This window comes from Leiobunum rupestre, chromosome 2 (genome assembly GCF_980474605.1).
Source record: "Leiobunum rupestre chromosome 2, qqLeiRupe1.1.hap1, whole genome shotgun sequence".
Taxonomy (NCBI): domain Eukaryota; kingdom Metazoa; phylum Arthropoda; class Arachnida; order Opiliones; family Sclerosomatidae; genus Leiobunum; species Leiobunum rupestre.
Window position 1 is genome coordinate 86,223,771 of NC_143385.1, and position 17,750 is coordinate 86,241,520.

General features: G+C 39.3%; 1 protein-coding gene across 2 annotated transcripts in view; it reads left to right on the forward strand.

Moving 5' to 3' along the window:
- LOC149960219 (mitochondrial sodium/calcium exchanger protein-like) overlaps positions 1 to 6,433 on the forward strand; it is a 32,128-nt gene extending 25,695 nt beyond the window's left edge. For both annotated transcript variants that reach the window (XM_090166592.1, XM_090166593.1), the window contains exons 11-16: positions 2,310 to 2,442; positions 2,505 to 2,704; positions 3,571 to 3,646; positions 3,711 to 3,791; positions 5,542 to 5,606; positions 5,667 to 6,433. In XM_090166592.1, the coding sequence (XP_090022718.1) occupies positions 2,310 to 2,442; positions 2,505 to 2,704; positions 3,571 to 3,646; positions 3,711 to 3,791; positions 5,542 to 5,606; positions 5,667 to 5,858 (747 nt within the window). In that variant the 3' untranslated portion in view covers positions 5,859 to 6,433. The remainder of the gene's footprint in view (positions 1 to 2,309; positions 2,443 to 2,504; positions 2,705 to 3,570; positions 3,647 to 3,710; positions 3,792 to 5,541; positions 5,607 to 5,666) is intronic.
- Positions 6,434 to 17,750: the final 11,317 nt, after the last annotated feature.

A 17,750-nucleotide genomic window follows, 5' to 3' on the forward strand; every position in this document is an offset into this window, starting at 1 on the left:
ACCGTCAATCGGAAAGCTCTCTGAATTCGAATTTAGGTTACGAAGTGTATATAATCTTTGATTTGATACTGATAAGGAATGTTTATGCAGTATAGTTTTTTCTGTACATCTGGTGTAACACTTATACAAAAAAATACGTTTTTTGTATAGCTTTATTTTTACTTCTGGTCAGGGGCGTAGGAACGTTCTAGAAGTTGGAGGGGGCAAAGATACACGAAAAGGGGTCTGGAGAATGGTTTTTAATTTTTAATGGAGTGTAGCTTCTCCGAATGCATGTGTACTTGTTACTACTATGTAAATTGGCGGGAAAAGATTGAAATTTAAACACAGTTTGAGGTTCTATAAACTGTATATGCTTTTAAAATGATAATTTGAGCCTTTTGAAGATTTCAACTGACCAAAGGTTGGAGGGGGCAATAACATTAGTTGCCCCTCCCAGCAAAATTCTAGGGAGGGGCATTGCCCCCCCTGCCCCTCCCGGTTCCTACGCCCCTGCTTCTGGTTTCAAAACGTACGTAGTATGTTTCTGCGACATAACATTCAATATTACATTTTATTACATTCAAGACTTTTGCCTAAAAGTGAGTATTGGCGAAAGTTCGACCTTATCTGCTAGGGTTATACTACCTTCAAACGGATGTTGTATATTTAAAAACGGAACACTGCTGATTTTTCTTACACCTGATATTTAACGATTTACAACTGAATTATGTATGAAAAAATAATTGGGTCATATTTGTACAGTCATAATTTAGACAACGCGTCGCGTATAGTCGATATTTAAGCCAAACCCTCGTAGACGTTTTAACAGCTTAACGGCAGCTTCAGGATATTTGGGCAGTGCTACCAGGCTAGGTCGGTAAACGTCGGCGAAGAACTATGAGGGCCTAGACTCCATTATCTGGAGTGTCATTGTGATTTCAATAGTCTTCGTAATTACGCTATCTCATCCTAAGAACGATAGCTCTTTATTTCCTTTTGTATCAAACTATACCTATCTAAATCTGTCTTTGCTTCAGTGTAATTTAAATTTAATATACGCTATCTTAAGTCATTTCATTAATTATTGCAATCTGCACGTTTTTGCGGTATTATTAACATCCCGTGAGCCCTAGTTCCATTTAAAATACGCTGATATTACACTGGATAATGCTTCAATAAATTGCTTTAATTCGTTATGACATTAAACATGTAGGTACTTACATGTATTAAATATATTGTAAACTTTATCATGAACCTGGATTTTGTCTTCATAGTAATAGATATATTAAACAAATAATAAGCTAGGCTAATATCCGAGGCTAGCAGCTAGGAGCAACAAACACAGCACCCCACACAAGGAAAACGCATCCCATTAAAAGTCAAGCATTTTCTTGTGTACAGTTTTCATTGGTTAGACACTTTAGCGCCTGCTGCCGTAGGAAGGGGACAATTTGGAAATTGTCTTCCCCCTTTTCGTTAAATGCTCAGCGTTAAGGCTCGTCCAATGAAATTTGTACTCAACAGTGCGTTAGCATGTTTAAAGGCTAGCTGCGTTCTCCTTGTATTAGTTGCTCCTAGCTAGCAGCTTCTAAAGATTTAAATCTGGTGGTCGGGTAACAATGCGTAGTAGGGTTGTGAAAAGCTTCCTACACTATTACGGAAAGAGGAAACCAAAGAACCCAGTGTTACTAGCAGGAATCGAACCCCACATCTCTTTCTGCGAGGCAAAAACGCTAACCACTCCGTTACCCCACTACCACTTAAGAAGAAACGTTTGACGCTAGGTGCAATAGGCGAAAAGTATTCTAAACAGACGGCGCTTGGTTTTCCTTTTAAAAACTCTCGTCGTCAAGAATGCCAATGGAATAGATACTTCGTGATAAAGGGATAATCGGGCGCCGTCTGTTAAGATGACCTCCAGCTCGGTCATGCACTCTTTTTAGATCCATATTGACTGCTCTTTTTTGGCACAAGTTAATAATTCCTAATAAAACGACCCGTTATCTCTTAATTCAACTGACAAGTTATGTAGTTGAATGTAGAGCCTAGCGCCGGCGATAAATTTTGTTCCCGCCGCCGAAATCTTTTGAGTTTTCCTACGTAACTTAATTTTTTTTCTTTCGAAAACATTTTTGATTTTCTTTTAAATTATCGAAGGGGGGGGACATTTTGTCCCCTTCACACCGCCGAGTAATGAAAAATCAGCGTTCCCGCCGCCGCCGGGTACTTTTCGCCAAACGCCGCCGCCGACCGAAATTAAATCGCTGCTATGCTCTAGTTGAAAGCTTATAAAAGTAATCCAATATGTTTATTTTATATGAATTTAGGCACCTGTGTATTTCCTCTTGGCAGTCACAACTCCGGTTGTCGATTACGAAGCGGACCTCCATAATTGGTGCAAATACCTCAACGTCTTGCATTGCCTAACTGGACCACTTTTCGTGGTATTCTGCTCCAAAAGTATAAGCTATCTTTCGTATTGCCGTTTCTAATATTAATGATTTTTGTCTCGCATCTTGAAGATTACGATCTGATGATTGGTGGCAATTTCCCTCTTTGGGCTTTGGTGCTGATCTTGTCGTTCGTGTTGGCCACTTTCGTCTTCTTCACGTCCATCGTGGACGAACCTCCAGCCTACCACGCGGTCTTCGCCTACTTGGGCTTCGGAGTCTCAGTCATGTGGATTTACGCTCTGGCCCACGAGATAGTCTCGCTACTCAAGGTAATAGGCCAGTTCACAAATTGCATTCAGAGGAACACACATTGGGGGTGGCGTAAATGTACGATCTTCAGTAAATGTTGATCTCGCCCTTGAAAATGACCATCAAAACCTTTAAAAATATTTTTTTCGAAAATATACTAAAATCTTATACCTACTAATTTAAAATATTTCTAGCTACTTGTGCAAGACAAACTAATTACGAGTAAAAGACAACGAAGATTTAAAGTTCAAAAAAGTTTTATTTTAGAAAATAATAAAATTAAACCCGACTAGTTTCGGTCACGTTACGGGACCGTCTGTTAACCCCTGATGACGAAACTAGTAAGGTTTAATTTTATAATTTTTTTAAATAAATTCTTAATTAGTAAAGATACCTACAATAAAAAGCGCAATCCCGACCTTCAAAATGGTGATCTTTTCAATTAGAAATTTATCTTCAATTTTCTAGCTGAGCTTCGCTTTGAGTATTTCTCAGTTACATTTGAACGCCTTTTTTGAAGAATATTCATATTTCTAAAATATTGAATAAGCTACACTTACGACTAACCAACTATTCACGTCTATATGTTCCAAGTCTTAAGCCCAGTTCACACTACAATTAATTGGGCCACTTAATTGAAACCAACTAATTGTAAGCAAGAAAATTGTGCAGTGTAACAATGGTTACAATTTTTCTGTTCACACTATTCAATTTTCTTGCTTACAATTAATTGGTTTCAATTAAGTGGCCCAATTAATTGTATAGTGTGAACTGGACTTTAATCTCTGTTTTTACCGGCATACTCAATTGGCATACAGTATTGTCTCCATTGTCAGCTAAAAACTAAAAAAAACTCAACTAACTTTGTTTTTTTATTGGTGTGCAGGCCATCGGAATAGTTTTCGATATGAGTGACACGATCTTGGGACTAACCGTTCTCGCCTGGGGAAATAGTATCGGAGGTAAAGACAACATTTAATCCTTGGTTGAATATATAGATAAATAATTAACGACCTCTCATTTTAGATTTCATATCAAATACGTCAGTCGCCAGGCAAGGTTTCCCAAGAATGGGAATTTCTGCTTGTTTTGGAGGACCACTACTTAGTAAGTTAAACGAGAAACGAAATACGGTAACATCTGTCCAGTAAACCCAAGAACAGTGGTGTCGCTAGAAGGTTCATTTGAATGAGGCTAATCAGGGCAAACATTTAATGACGGGAGAGGGTCGTAACCCTTGGGACCTTACGAAGTTTGTGATTTACCAAGAATGCACTTATTGCTATACTTGGGGAGATAAGCTATGTTCAGACAATTCGCGGGAATCCATGGTAATAGGGGGACGCATGACCATCAGTTTTAGGGAACCAAATAAGATTTCTTTTTCCGAGACTATTTCATTTTTAAGAGAGAAGGATCTTACTTTTAGAGCGTGAAAGGTGTATCTGAAGCAACGATTAAAATCGTCTCAACATGGTCATTTTTCATAAGTCTGAATACGTAAATTTTGGGTTATACCACTCGTTTAGCTTCTTTTATGAACTTGCAAAAGGCAGGGCCGGACCTACAAGGAGAGTACCCGAGGTGTTTATTGCCGATTTTGTTCAAAGTCGGCCGTAATGTAGACCTACATGAGATATGAAATTTCCCAAAAGGAGACGTTGCAATACCCATTCGATTTGCCATGGCAACCGAAAATGTTTTTGACCACTTATAACAAAAAGATTTTTTCCTTATTTTACCCAAAATTTACTACAATTTTACCCCAAAATTGTTCCAAATAAACCAAAATTGATGAAATTTACTTAAATGTGGTCCAAATTACCCATTTCATGATTTTAATTTTTTTTTAAATTTTCGTAGGAAGGACCCTGTGAAACCGAGAAAATCCCATGCTTTTTTAAATGGAGATTTTTTGGTTTTAAGTGGTCAAAAACATTTTCGGTTGCCATGGCAAATCGAATGGAAATTGCAACGTTTCCTTTTTGGAAATTTCATATCTCATATAGGTCTACATTACGGCCGACTTTGATCAAAATCGGCCATAAACACCTCGGGTACTCTCCTTGTTAGAGATCGTGGGCCCATTGGCAGATAAGGAGTCTGGGCCCCTTTTCACGCGCTGCATTTACTCTTATCCCTGGAACTAGGCTGTGCCGCAATTTCTCTGATTCAGCGTGGAAGTCTGAGCTCTACGGTTATATTACTAAATAAAAAGCTCTTAACAATCGTCGACTAAATATGCGACAATTATGCAACATTGCGATTTAAGGCTGCGTCCGTAAACTGCCAGGTAGAAATTTTGGTAATTTTAAAACAATCTTCTACCTAGGAATTTCTCCAATATAAATTACGATTGATATTATTGATTTATGCCTTCGAAAGTTCGAATACAGTAATTACGGTCACTGGAGGGCCCCTTCCAAGTATGGACCCCTAGGCCTTGGCCTAGGCGGAAATACGGCACTGCCAAAAGGCCTTTTTGGGATATATATAATATATCGCTTCCGTTTCTGTCAGAGTAAGCGAAAGTCACTCTTTAGAAATATAAATTTGAGTTATCGCTTGACGCAATTCAAGCTTAGTGTTTGTTGAAATTATTGAGCGGATTAGGCTAGCTTTATAATCTTCAAAGTTGACAGCGCTCAAGGTGAACGATTAAATGTTTGCAGCGATTACAGAAGACCAGTACTAAGCTGGAGCTGATTTTATTTCCTTCGAAAGATTTGATATCCGCTTCTCCAAATATATACCACATTGTTTATCCGCGATCGGTATATGGGAGGGGAAAGATCCTAACATTACGCTCTGAAAACCTATTTTTCAATCTTGCTTAAAAACTATAATACCTTGATAGATTTACTACTTGGTATTGGCATACCATACACCGTCAGTCTCGTGCAAACAGGCTCACCCTTGGAGGTAAAACGTGACAACTAAAACCCAATATCGGTCGGCATCTAATTTTGGGTATATTTTCAGTTAGAGTACACTAAATTGGTCACAGTTTTGTACGCGGCTTTGGCCATCAGTCTCGTGTCGACGCTGGTAACGATGACCATTTTGCAGTTCAACGTGAAGAAGTTCTACGGAATCTACTTGTTGGTGTTGTACGCTACTTTCCTGCTTATAGCGATTCTCGTGGAATCCAAAGTGATACTGAACGATAGATAGTTTCCATTCGGGAGCATTTCTACTGTACCTGCAGACAGAAGTGTAAATATTACCAATTTGTAGCTAGAAGAGTTCCGTGCACGTGATAATAGTTAACGCGACCAATGACCATGATGGCAATCAAAGTTCTTCCACATTTTACTACTGTACTTCCGAGCGCGCGCAGTTGTTCTCGCCGTTAAAGCATTTTACGCTTTGCGAACTGTTTATTTAAGTTAATGGATTCACATTGTGAACGGGTTTCGGATGTGTTTTGTTTTGAAAACTACCTTCGAGGTAAGTTTCGAGAGCCGAATCTTTGGAGAATTAATGTGGTTGACATAAAATTTTGCGGACAGAACGGATCGGTTCTCTGACGCGGTTTCGTTAAAATTTTATTTTTTGAGTTTAAAAAAAATGTTCTGGATACTCTATGAGTATTTGTAGTTGATTTTTTATTTAATAATATTTACGAATTTAGGAAATTTAGAGGAAACTTCATTTAATAAGAAAGTTTATTTTAATGTTTGTTGATCTGTTTCAAAATGCTCAATTGAATAGCAATAAAAGTGATATAGGCATTATCTTGTTTGAAATATGTTTTGAAATTATTTTCTAAATGTAAGTTATGATCCGTAGATAGACTGAAACCAAATGGGTATTTATTTAATTTGGGATAAGGATTATGTTGAAACGATCCAAGGGCATCATGGCCTAGTATTCCACAGGCAGAGAAGGAGGAAGGAAACAATAATATGCCGGGATGGTTCTATATTTGAGGGGGACGGACCTTATTCTTTAAGTCTGAGGGGATTGGCAGCAAGGCTCAAAATCCTCTCAACATTAATTATCCTCTTTGGTAACAAGCTACTTTAAATAGAAATTTACCAAATTTAATTTGTCGACCATGGGTCGTCAAACACTTCATGTTGCAAGAGGCCGGTTCAAGCTGACCTCCAGCTGGTATGCCTCTTGGTAGGAGTGTTTGAGATCAAGTGCCACGTTAAAATTATCTACGGAACCAAATTTTAGTTTGTCTTTAATATTTTTAATATCATTCCGATTCCCAGAAAAGGTGAATTGGGTCCCTAGACCCTAGAGGTCGGGAAGCGGACTACCCGAAGTGGTTTCCCCTCTAGCGGAGGTCATGTCGGGGCTCTTGTTCCTTATTGTATTTTACCCTTTTGAGTTGTTATCTTATAAGTACCGTGCCGATGGTCAAGTCATTGCGGTGTCGTAAAGAGAACCCGATTGCTATTTTAGAGATTTTTTCGTTTGTTGTGTTATACAATTTGTGACCTTGTTTTGAAACATTTTGGTGGGGAATATTTTTGGGGTATTATATTTTGGTGGGTTAGGGAATAATTAGGGAAATATAAGCCATAAATGCCATAAAGCCATTTCTGTTAAAAATTTTCAAAATATTCTTAGCGTCCATCGTAAATTTAAACTAATTGTCACATAGATTCAAGATAGCAGCAATATTTGGATTGGGTAGGGATAACTCCATCCAGGGTCAGCGATTGGGGCGCCCACAGGGTATCTACACGTAACCCTGAGGAACCCGGATGTCGTGGGATATCAAAACCCGGGAAAGTAGAGAGTTTTTGGACGGGGTCCGAGAGTAAGAACAATCATTAGATTCGGACGGGGTCCGCGAGTGAAAGTTCAATAACAGGTTTCCTGATTTAAATCCGACCTCTTTCTACAACGAAATAAAGTAGTACGCTATCAATCAACGTAATTCGAGCGAATCCACTTGTATATAGTAAGAGTGTCGGGGTTTAATTTGATTTGGGAAAGGTGTTGCTATTTTGATAGGGGTTGGATTTTCGGGTAATTAATAGAACTGTTTAGTATGTTTAATCGTTAGGTTGTTTATGTTTTGACCGTATATTAAAAGGACCCCTAGTTTAAGTTTTCTGAAGCTCAGAAATCCTCGTTTTTGTACATGCTAGAGGGAAACCCGAAGGTTCGTATTTCAAAATAATTGGCGTAACACACGGAATATCTTGGATCCAGTTTCGTTATTCTAAGCTTTGATGAGTTGTAAGTAGAAGAGTACTCGCTCGGCTCAAAAGTGTACATCGGATATTCAATGAAATATTATTGAGGAATATAAAAGAGGTCATGCAACCGTCAATAAAAGAAAATGTTACACTCCAGGTCAGTGGCGTAGCCAGGGGGGGGCACAGGGGCACATGCCCCCCCGAAACATGGTCGTACATACAAATAGTTTTATTTTTTTACCTTTTTTTTCAATGGCAGCCCCCCCCCGAAACCAAATCCTGGCTACGCCACTGCTCCAGGTGTGCCCAAATGGGTGATCTTCAGTAAAATGGCGATCTCGAACTTATAAGTCATAATCTCGACCTTGAAAATCTGTACCTGGGAAATATACTTAAATCTTTCAATAAAAAACTCCAATAGCTATAGCTATCTGGACCTTGAGAATGGTCATTTTGACCTTCAAAATCATTCTTTCGAAAATATTCTTAAATCTTACAACCACTTTCCATGCGGACCTTACGTTATAACGTCGACTTCTTTCTCACTCTTCCAGCTTAAGGGAACATGACGTAAGAGATGGCAAATCAGTCTTCGTAAGATATTTGGGACTTAATGTCCATCTACAGACTTTTGGATTAGATCTATAATATTTTCTTTGTGCAAGAAACGGGTATATTAATAGATCATGGCCGTGGACCCGGAAGTAGTTCTGGTTCAGGGACAGCCACCGGCGCAGGACCTTATGCTTCGGAGCGAGCGACTGGTACCGGAAGTGGCGGTAGTTTTACAAAAACATGTATTGATGGGCAGCGGAACTGGCCAGGGTGCTGGAACTGCCACGGATGGGTTGGTCACGGTATATGGAAAAGGACACGAGGGTGTATACAGGGGCGTACCGAACAGAGTACGTTTGGGGGTTGGAGGGGAGGTAAGTGAAATTTGATAAGTAAACAACAAAAATGGTGTGTAGGCTACTAAGTTTGGATTGCTACGGTAGATTTCAATTTAAATGTTTTATTAAAATTATTATATATTATATTTCGCGAAACCACGACTACCAAACCCGCCTATGTCATTCTAGCGGTACTATTCCTAATTCAATGGCGAAAACGGTTCGGCGTCTAGTTATAGTGAGTGAATCATTTGCGTACTCTATATATAAAGCGAGATACACGAGGAAGAAAAAAGAGATTGAACAATTTTTAATGAAAGCGTAACATAATTTGAAAAATCTTTAGCTAATTAGAAATACAAACCATTTTCACAACCAAAATGTCCAACATCGTCGATGAATGTTTTTTTGCGACTATTTATTTTACAATAGTAAATAAACCATAAAATTACGGTGCATAGTTCTGACGAATAAAGCATTTTCCGGGTATTTTCATTATAAACCAGGGTATATAATATGAAGAAGGAAAAGTGGTTGGGCGATACTAGAAGAATAGAAGTGTGTCAGAATTTTTAGGTCGGTGTACCTAGCAACAGGAGCCATACCACCGGAGGCCTATCATCATAGTGCCCTACGCCAGCGTCCCCAAGCCCGGACAGGTGACAAATCCAGCATGGGTAGTAGCGTGGGGCTAGCCAGTAAGAATTTGCCTCTACACCGATTACGTAATCATTAATGAGTTCAGATGATTACGATGAATACACATGATTACGATGAGTACATAATGATTACGATGAGTACATAATGATTACGATGAGTACATAATGATTACGATGAGTACATAATGATTACGATGAGTACATAATGATTACGATGAGTACAGAATGATTACGATGAGTAAAGAATTATTATGATGAGTACAGAATGATTACGATGAGTACAGAATGATTACGATGAGTACAGAATGATTACGATGAGTACAGAATGATTACGATGAGTACAGAATGATTATGATGAGAACATAATGATTACGATGAGTACACAGGCAACCCAAAACTTTAAAATTGTTACAGATGAGTAATTGAGTACGGGATAATTCCAATGAATAAGCGTGATTACAGATGATTACGCGCTTTACAAATGATTACGCGCTTTACAAATGATTACACGTGATTACAGATGAGTACGCGTGATTTCATAATGATTACGGGTGATTACAGATGAGTACGAAGATTACAAATGATAACGGGATTACAAATGAGTACAAAAGAATACGTAATCATTACAGTTAGGGTGTACACCGATTACGGGAAGTCGTTAGCCCCTCGGGTAGTAGTACCCTACTACTGATGGTCGGACCTTTGACGCAAACCACTCAACCCCAGCAGAAGGTGCAGCAATGGGTGGACCAATTCTCACTTCGCACACAGCCGTGGGATTAAGAGTGGATGCTATAGCAACTCAATCCGACACCCTACCAACGTAGGTAAAGAGTCATACCCTTTGGAGAGAGCTCCTAAAGGGGAATGACGGGACACAGCGGTCCACATAACCCGGCACAGCTGGCCACTGAGATCCCGGTGTGACTCCAAAAGGCCGGGAAACAGGACCAACGTGCCCTCATACGGAGGCCCGCCACCCCACAGCAGGCTACCAAATTCGCCGAGGCGGCCAGTTTACACGGACCCTCTACGTTAACCTGAGTCGAAGGCTCGAAGCTCAGTTTCCAGCCAAACCTGGCCGAAGTCGGAGGTGGAGATAGCATCTCCCAGTGGGTTACAAGAGCCGAACCCTGACTCCCCGGTAAACCCACCAATTATTGCACACTCTTACCCATTTAGGGTGAGAAGAATAGAAGGAAGCCCAAACTAATACAGTACTTCTATGTGCTTGCTTGCTATTTCGTTGTCATTTATCCAGCTTTATGATAAATAAACTAGCAGGCCATTTTCAAGAATTATATTTGTTTCTTAGACTATAATGAACCTGCATTTAATATTCTAAAATGCATTTAAATCGTTTTCGATTTTTAGTTCTAAAGCAGTCTATCGGTACGATTTAAGCTGTCGTGTGTCCGTGGTTGCAGTAGTTTCTTCTATTTTACGCGCACGCGCAGAAAGCCATTTATTAGTTTCAGTTAAATAGTTTTAGTTAGATAGATATTAATTAGAGTCACGTTGAATTGAATTAAGATGTCCGAGAAAAAGAAGCATTCTGGTTCTTTTAATAAAAAAAGGAAATGGAGAGAAGCCGTTGAAGCCAGCGACAGCTTTAAAAAAGTTCATAAGTGTAGGCCTTAAAAAATCCCGCAAAAAAGTTTTTTAATTAAGTTGTTAAAGCAATTAATGTAATGAATAAAAGAATAAAGTTTACTAAGAACAACCCGTGAGTTAAAAATAAAAATATCCATTATTTTTATCTTTAACTCACGGGTTCTTCGTAAACTTAATTCTTTTATTTCACATATTAACCGTGATTCTATTCAGTATGGACAGTACAATTAATGTACTTTAGGTATACTAGTCTGGCCACCTTACCTAGTGTTTCAAGCTCCATGTAAAATGACCATGTACCATAAAGAAGGTATTAAATATGTTTACACAAAGTATTTATAAAGTGATTAAAGGGATTATTTATTGTTATGAAAACGGTAAATTTATAGCATGGACATGGTAATGTTTTTTACGGGGGAGGGGGGGGTTAGTTTAATTTAGTCTCAAAACAAGAGGGGCGCCAAAAACCCCTCTTGCCCGGGTGAAAAATATTTCTTGAGCCGGCGTTTAATGCCACTATTAGACTCTCACTTAAAGGTTGTTTAAATCGGGGGTATTAATTGTCGGGGGTAGTGACGTAATTTAAAGCAAGTGGTGGCTCGACGTGAAGTAGTTGTTTTTTCAATAGATGTCGCTAGCGTCGAAATAAAAAAGGCGGTACTTGTGGTTGATTGGATCGTTTGTAAATTGGTCAATAACATAAATTACAGCAATTATAAATAATATTTTTACACGGGATATATAATTTCGGTTAAAGTCCACTAAATAGAGTATAAGCTGTCTAGCTATAATACAATGGCTCTCTGACGACGTTATCATTTGGCTTTTGTTAATTTTAGCTTCCTTTTCTATAAATAGATGGCACCACGCTCCTCAGTAAAGTCGCGTTTTTAGAAGAATCGGATAGATTCACGGCCATCTTTAATAACAGGGGCTTTTCATAATACAGGTGGTAATGATAGAGCCGCCACTTGATTTAAGGTTGAACAATGAACCTGAAAAAAAATTAGGATTATATTATTTGTAGTACCAAGAATGTATTTATTTATACTTAGGTAGAATGAACAAGTTGAGAAGACAACAGCGATTTCTCCAAACCATATCGCGCTCTATCATTATGCTCCTCCCCTCAAAATTCAACCAAATTAGTTCGATATCTCAGTGGTCCCCGAAATCTTACGCCTTCCAACTCGATTGAGACACACACTGGTGACATAATGTTCGTTACGGTAAGAGGGGAAAGGAAATCTGTTTTTGCAAGGATGAATTAGATATATATATATATATATATATATATATATATATATATATATATATATATATATATATATATATATATATATATATATATATATATATAAAAACAAGGAGTAATATATATATATATATATATATATATATATATATATTACTCCTTGTTTTTACCCTCGCTCGACTGTGAGTCGACTCTTGAGCTTGGTATGTCGTCTGCTATCGAGTATTTACAAACACGGCGGATTAAAATTAATAAAAGTGATATTGTTAAATTTGTTATATCAAATGTTTAAAGTATAAAGGTATTTCGTTTACTTAACTAGTCTTAAGAGAAGAGGATTTAAATATTTAAAATAACGAAAAATTTAGTACGGTTTCGATGATGTTTAACAGTTTATAGCTTAGTGAACTAAGGCCGAAGGCTTAACATTATTTTCATTGCCAGCCACAGTAGTGTGTCAGCCAGACAGACAGTAATAATAAATAATCGCTGAACCATTTCAATCTTGTGTATTGATGCTGCCGTGTGAGGAGACCACACGGACGAACAGTAGTCGAGGATTGGGGTCACATGAGTCTTGACGGCGGAGGCTTTCGTGGGGAAGGAGCAACCGTGCAGGTGACGCCGGAAAAATCCAAGGGCACGATGCGCTTGGGAAACGATCCTCGAGATGTGAGAATCCCAAGAAAGCGTAGAAGTGACCGTGACTCCAAGGTATTTGAATGTCTTGACGTGCTCAAGAGCCTCCCCAGAGAGGTGGTAGCGATAGGCGTGAGGCTTATAGCCCGGGCGGTGGAGGGAAAGCACCTTACACTTATTGAGGTTAAGTTGAAGCTTCCAGCGGGCGCTCCAAGATTGAATTTGGTCGAGATCACCTGGTAGCGTATAGTGATCGGCTGGCACCCCAATCGCCCTTGACAGGGCCCCATCGTCAGCGTAGATGGAGAGCCGAGAGACAACCCCTGTGCCGACATCGTTGACGTAGATGGTAAAAAGCAGAGGACCGAGGACAGACCCTTGTGGGACACCCGAGGGAACTGGGTGCCAGGCAGACTCGGCACCTGGGAGCATAACCCGGAATTCGCGGCCCTCCAGATATGCCGCGAGCCACAGCAGCGTAGAACCACGAACGCTGTAGGAGCGGAGCTTGGCCAGGAGGAGCTGCTGGGGGACGCTTTCCGAAAGTCAAGGAAGATTCAATGTTCTGTAGAGATAGGTAATACTATGGTATACTCATGCAGCTGTAACTTTAGAAAGGAATCAATTCGAGAGTAATTTGGGAAACTATGTCAATGCTTATTTTCTAAATTCCGCATTTGAGTGATTTGACAGCTTGAACTTCTGTTTATAGTTATACTTGTAAAAGAAGTCAATTTCATATTTTTAAGCGATTTCTTTATTATAATTACTACTTCATAAGATTGAAAACTGAGTACTTAGTGGCGTTGGGTGGAACTTATAACTGTGTAGTTTTATCGTGTACACTCTGTTCAAAAAGTCTTTGCCCGTGGGAGATTTCGAACATTTTCGTTCGTCATTTCTTTTATAGGTGCATCAAGTCGAAGCGGACATCGGTAATAGATTAATAAAATGTTTAGCTACAAATTGGCCAAAATCATTTTCTGGATAGATTTATAATTTGGCCTATTTTGGCCTAAAAGAGGGGGTGTCAACTTTTTTATTTTTGATCTCAGGTCGTTTTACACCCAATTTTCGTGTTCTCCGGGGTTGATTTATATTTAGAAAGTGTTGGAATTATTAAAATCGACGCATTGGTTCAAAAGATATTCACCAAAGACTTGATGCAACTATAAAAGAAATGACGAACGAAAATGTTCGAAATCTCCCACGGGCAAAGACTTTTTGAACAGAGTGTACAAACTACACTGTTACAAGTTACCCGTTCACGTTCTCGTCAATTATCGTGTACAGACTTAAACTTTGTACCCGTTCTTCTGTGTGGGCTTAATCTATCTAATATCAATCTGCTTTTACTTTTAATGACGTGTGCTTTGGACAAGAGGTTAACAAACTCAAGTAATTTGGAGTACAAACAGGGACGTACCTTTGGGGGGGGGGGCAGGAGGGAGGCTCCCCCCCCCCAAAGTTTTGTAGAGTTGGCAAATCGAGGTGGACTTTGCAAAATGAAAATTATGAAACATGTTAGTTAATTAAAAAAACTCCTAAATCGATAGTAAACAAATCATTTAGGATTTCCCAGCAATTTACTTCCCTAAAGTCATTAACTATGTTTGCGATTTCTAAGTAGTTGCTTCTCCTTATGTATAACTTACAAGACCTGATTTCCACGCTAGGCAGCTAGTGTGTCGGAACTTTAGTTCAGCCTTGTGGTAAAAGCTTTTTAAATAGTCATTTTTCCTACAGAACCTTATAAAATTGAAAGGCAGATAGACGCGTGATATAGAATATCGGTTGTTCGTTATTATTTCAGCTTAAATCGTACCGATAGACTGCTTTAGAACTAAAAATCGAAAACGATTTAAATGCATTTTAGAATATTAAATGCAGGTTCATTATAGTCTAAGAAACAAATATAATTCTTGAAAATGGCCTGCTAGTTTATTTATCATAAAGCTGGATAAATGACAACGAAATAGCAAGCAAGCACATAGAAGTACTGTATTAGTTTGGGCTTCCTTCTATTCTTCTCACCCTAAATGGGTAAGAGTGTGCAATAATTGGTGGGTTTACCGGGGAGTCAGGGTTCGGCTCTTGTAACCCACTGGGAGATGTTAGCTCTGATCAAATGGTCCTATCTCCACCTCCGACTTCGGCCAGGTTTGGCTGGAAACTGAGCTTCGAGCCTTCGACTCAGGTTAACGTAGAGGGTCCGTGTAAACTGGCCGCCTCGGCGAATTTGGTAGCCTGCTGTGGGGTGGCGGGCCTCCGTATGAGGGCACGTTGGTCCTGTTTCCCGGCCTTTTGGAGTCACACCGGGATCTCAGTGGCCAGCTGTGCCGGGTTATGTGGACCGCTGTGTCCCGTCATTCCCCTTTAGGAGCTCTCTCCAAAGGGTATGACTCTTTACCTACGTTGGTAGGGTGTCGGATTGAGTTGCTATAGCATCCACTCTTAATCCCACGGCTGTGTGCGAAGTGAGAATTGGTCCACCCATTGCTGCACCTTCTGCTGGGGTTGAGTGGTTTGCGTCAAAGGTCCGACCATCAGTAGTAGGGTACTACTACCCGAGGGGCTAACGACTTCCCGTAATCGGTGTACACCCTAACTGTAATGATTACGTATTCTTTTGTACTCATTTGTAATCCCGTTATCATTTGTAATCTTCGTACTCATCTGTAATCACCCGTAATCATTATGAAATCACGCGTACTCATCTGTAATCACGTGTAATCATTTGTAAAGCGCGTAATCATTTGTAAAGCGCGTAATCATCTGTAATCACGCTTATTCATTGGAATTATCCCGTACTCAATTACTCATCTGTAACAATTTTAAAGTTTTGGGTTGCCTGTGTACTCATCGTAATCATTATGTTCTCATCATAATCATTCTGTACTCATCGTAATCATTCTGTACTCATCGTAATCATTCTGTACTCATCGTAATCATTCTGTACTCATCGTAATCATTCTGTACTCATCATAATAATTCTTTACTCATCGTAATCATTCTGTACTCATCGTAATCATTATGTACTCATCGTAATCATTATGTACTCATCGTAATCATTATGTACTCATCGTAATCATTATGTACTCATCGTAATCATTATGTACTCATCGTAATCATGTGTATTCATCGTAATCATCTGAACTCATTAATGATTACGTAATCGGTGTAGAGGCAAATTCTTACTGGCTAGCCCCACGCTACTACCCATGCTGGATTTGTCACCTGTCCGGGCTTGGGGACGCTGGCGTAGGGCACTATGATGATAGGCCTCCGGTGGTATGGCTCCTGTTGCTAGGTACACCGACCTAAAAATTCTGACACACTTCTATTCTTCTAGTATCGCCCAACCACTTTTCCTTCTTCATATTATATACCCTGGTTTATAATGAAAATACCCGGAAAATGCTTTATTCGTCAGAACTATGCACCGTAATTTTATGGTTTATTTACTATTGTAAAATAAATAGTCGCAAAAAAACATTCATCGACGATGTTGGACATTTTGGTTGTGAAAATGGTTTGTATTTCTAATTAGCTAAAGATTTTTCAAATTATGTTACGCTTTCATTAAAAATTGTTCAATCTCTTTTTTCTTCCTCGTGTATCTCGCTTTATATATAGAGTACGCAAATGATTCACTCACTATAACTAGACGCCGAACCGTTTTCGCCATTGAATTAGGAATAGTACCGCTAGAATGACATAGGCGGGTTTGGTAGTCGTGGTTTCGCGAAATATAATATATAATAATTTTAATAAAACATTTAAATTGAAATCTACCGTAGCAATCCAAACTTAGTAGCCTACACACCATTTTTGTTGTTTACTTATCAAATTTCACTTACCTCCCCTCCAACCCCCAAACGTACTCTGTTCGGTACGCCCCTGTATACACCCTCGTGTCCTTTTCCATATACCGTGACCAACCCATCCGTGGCAGTTCCAGCACCCTGGCCAGTTCCGCTGCCCATCAATACATGTTTTTGTAAAACTACCGCCACTTCCGGTACCAGTCGCTCGCTCCGAAGCATAAGGTCCTGCGCCGGTGGCTGTCCCTGAACCAGAACTACTTCCGGGTCCACGGCCATGATCTATTAATATACCCGTTTCTTGCACAAAGAAAATATTATAGATCTAATCCAAAAGTCTGTAGATGGACATTAAGTCCCAAATATCTTACGAAGACTGATTTGCCATCTCTTACGTCATGTTCCCTTAAGCTGGAAGAGTGAGAAAGAAGTCGACGTTATAACGTAAGGTCCGCATGGAAAGTGGTTGTAAGATTTAAGAATATTTTCGAAAGAATGATTTTGAAGGTCAAAATGACCATTCTCAAGGTCCAGATAGCTATAGCTATTGGAGTTTTTTATTGAAAGATTTAAGTATATTTCCCAGGTACAGATTTTCAAGGTCGAGATTATGACTTATAAGTTCGAGATCGCCATTTTACTGAAGATCACCCATTTGGGCACACCTGGAGCAGTGGCGTAGCCAGGATTTGGTTTCGGGGGGGGGCTGCCATTGAAAAAAAAGGTAAAAAAATAAAACTATTTGTATGTACGACCATGTTTCGGGGGGGCATGTGCCCCTGTGCCCCCCCCTGGCTACGCCACTGACCTGGAGTGTAACATTTTCTTTTATTGACGGTTGCATGACCTCTTTTATATTCCTCAATAATATTTCATTGAATATCCGATGTACACTTTTGAGCCGAGCGAGTACTCTTCTACTTACAACTCATCAAAGCTTAGAATAACGAAACTGGATCCAAGATATTCCGTGTGTTACGCCAATTATTTTGAAATACGAACCTTCGGGTTTCCCTCTAG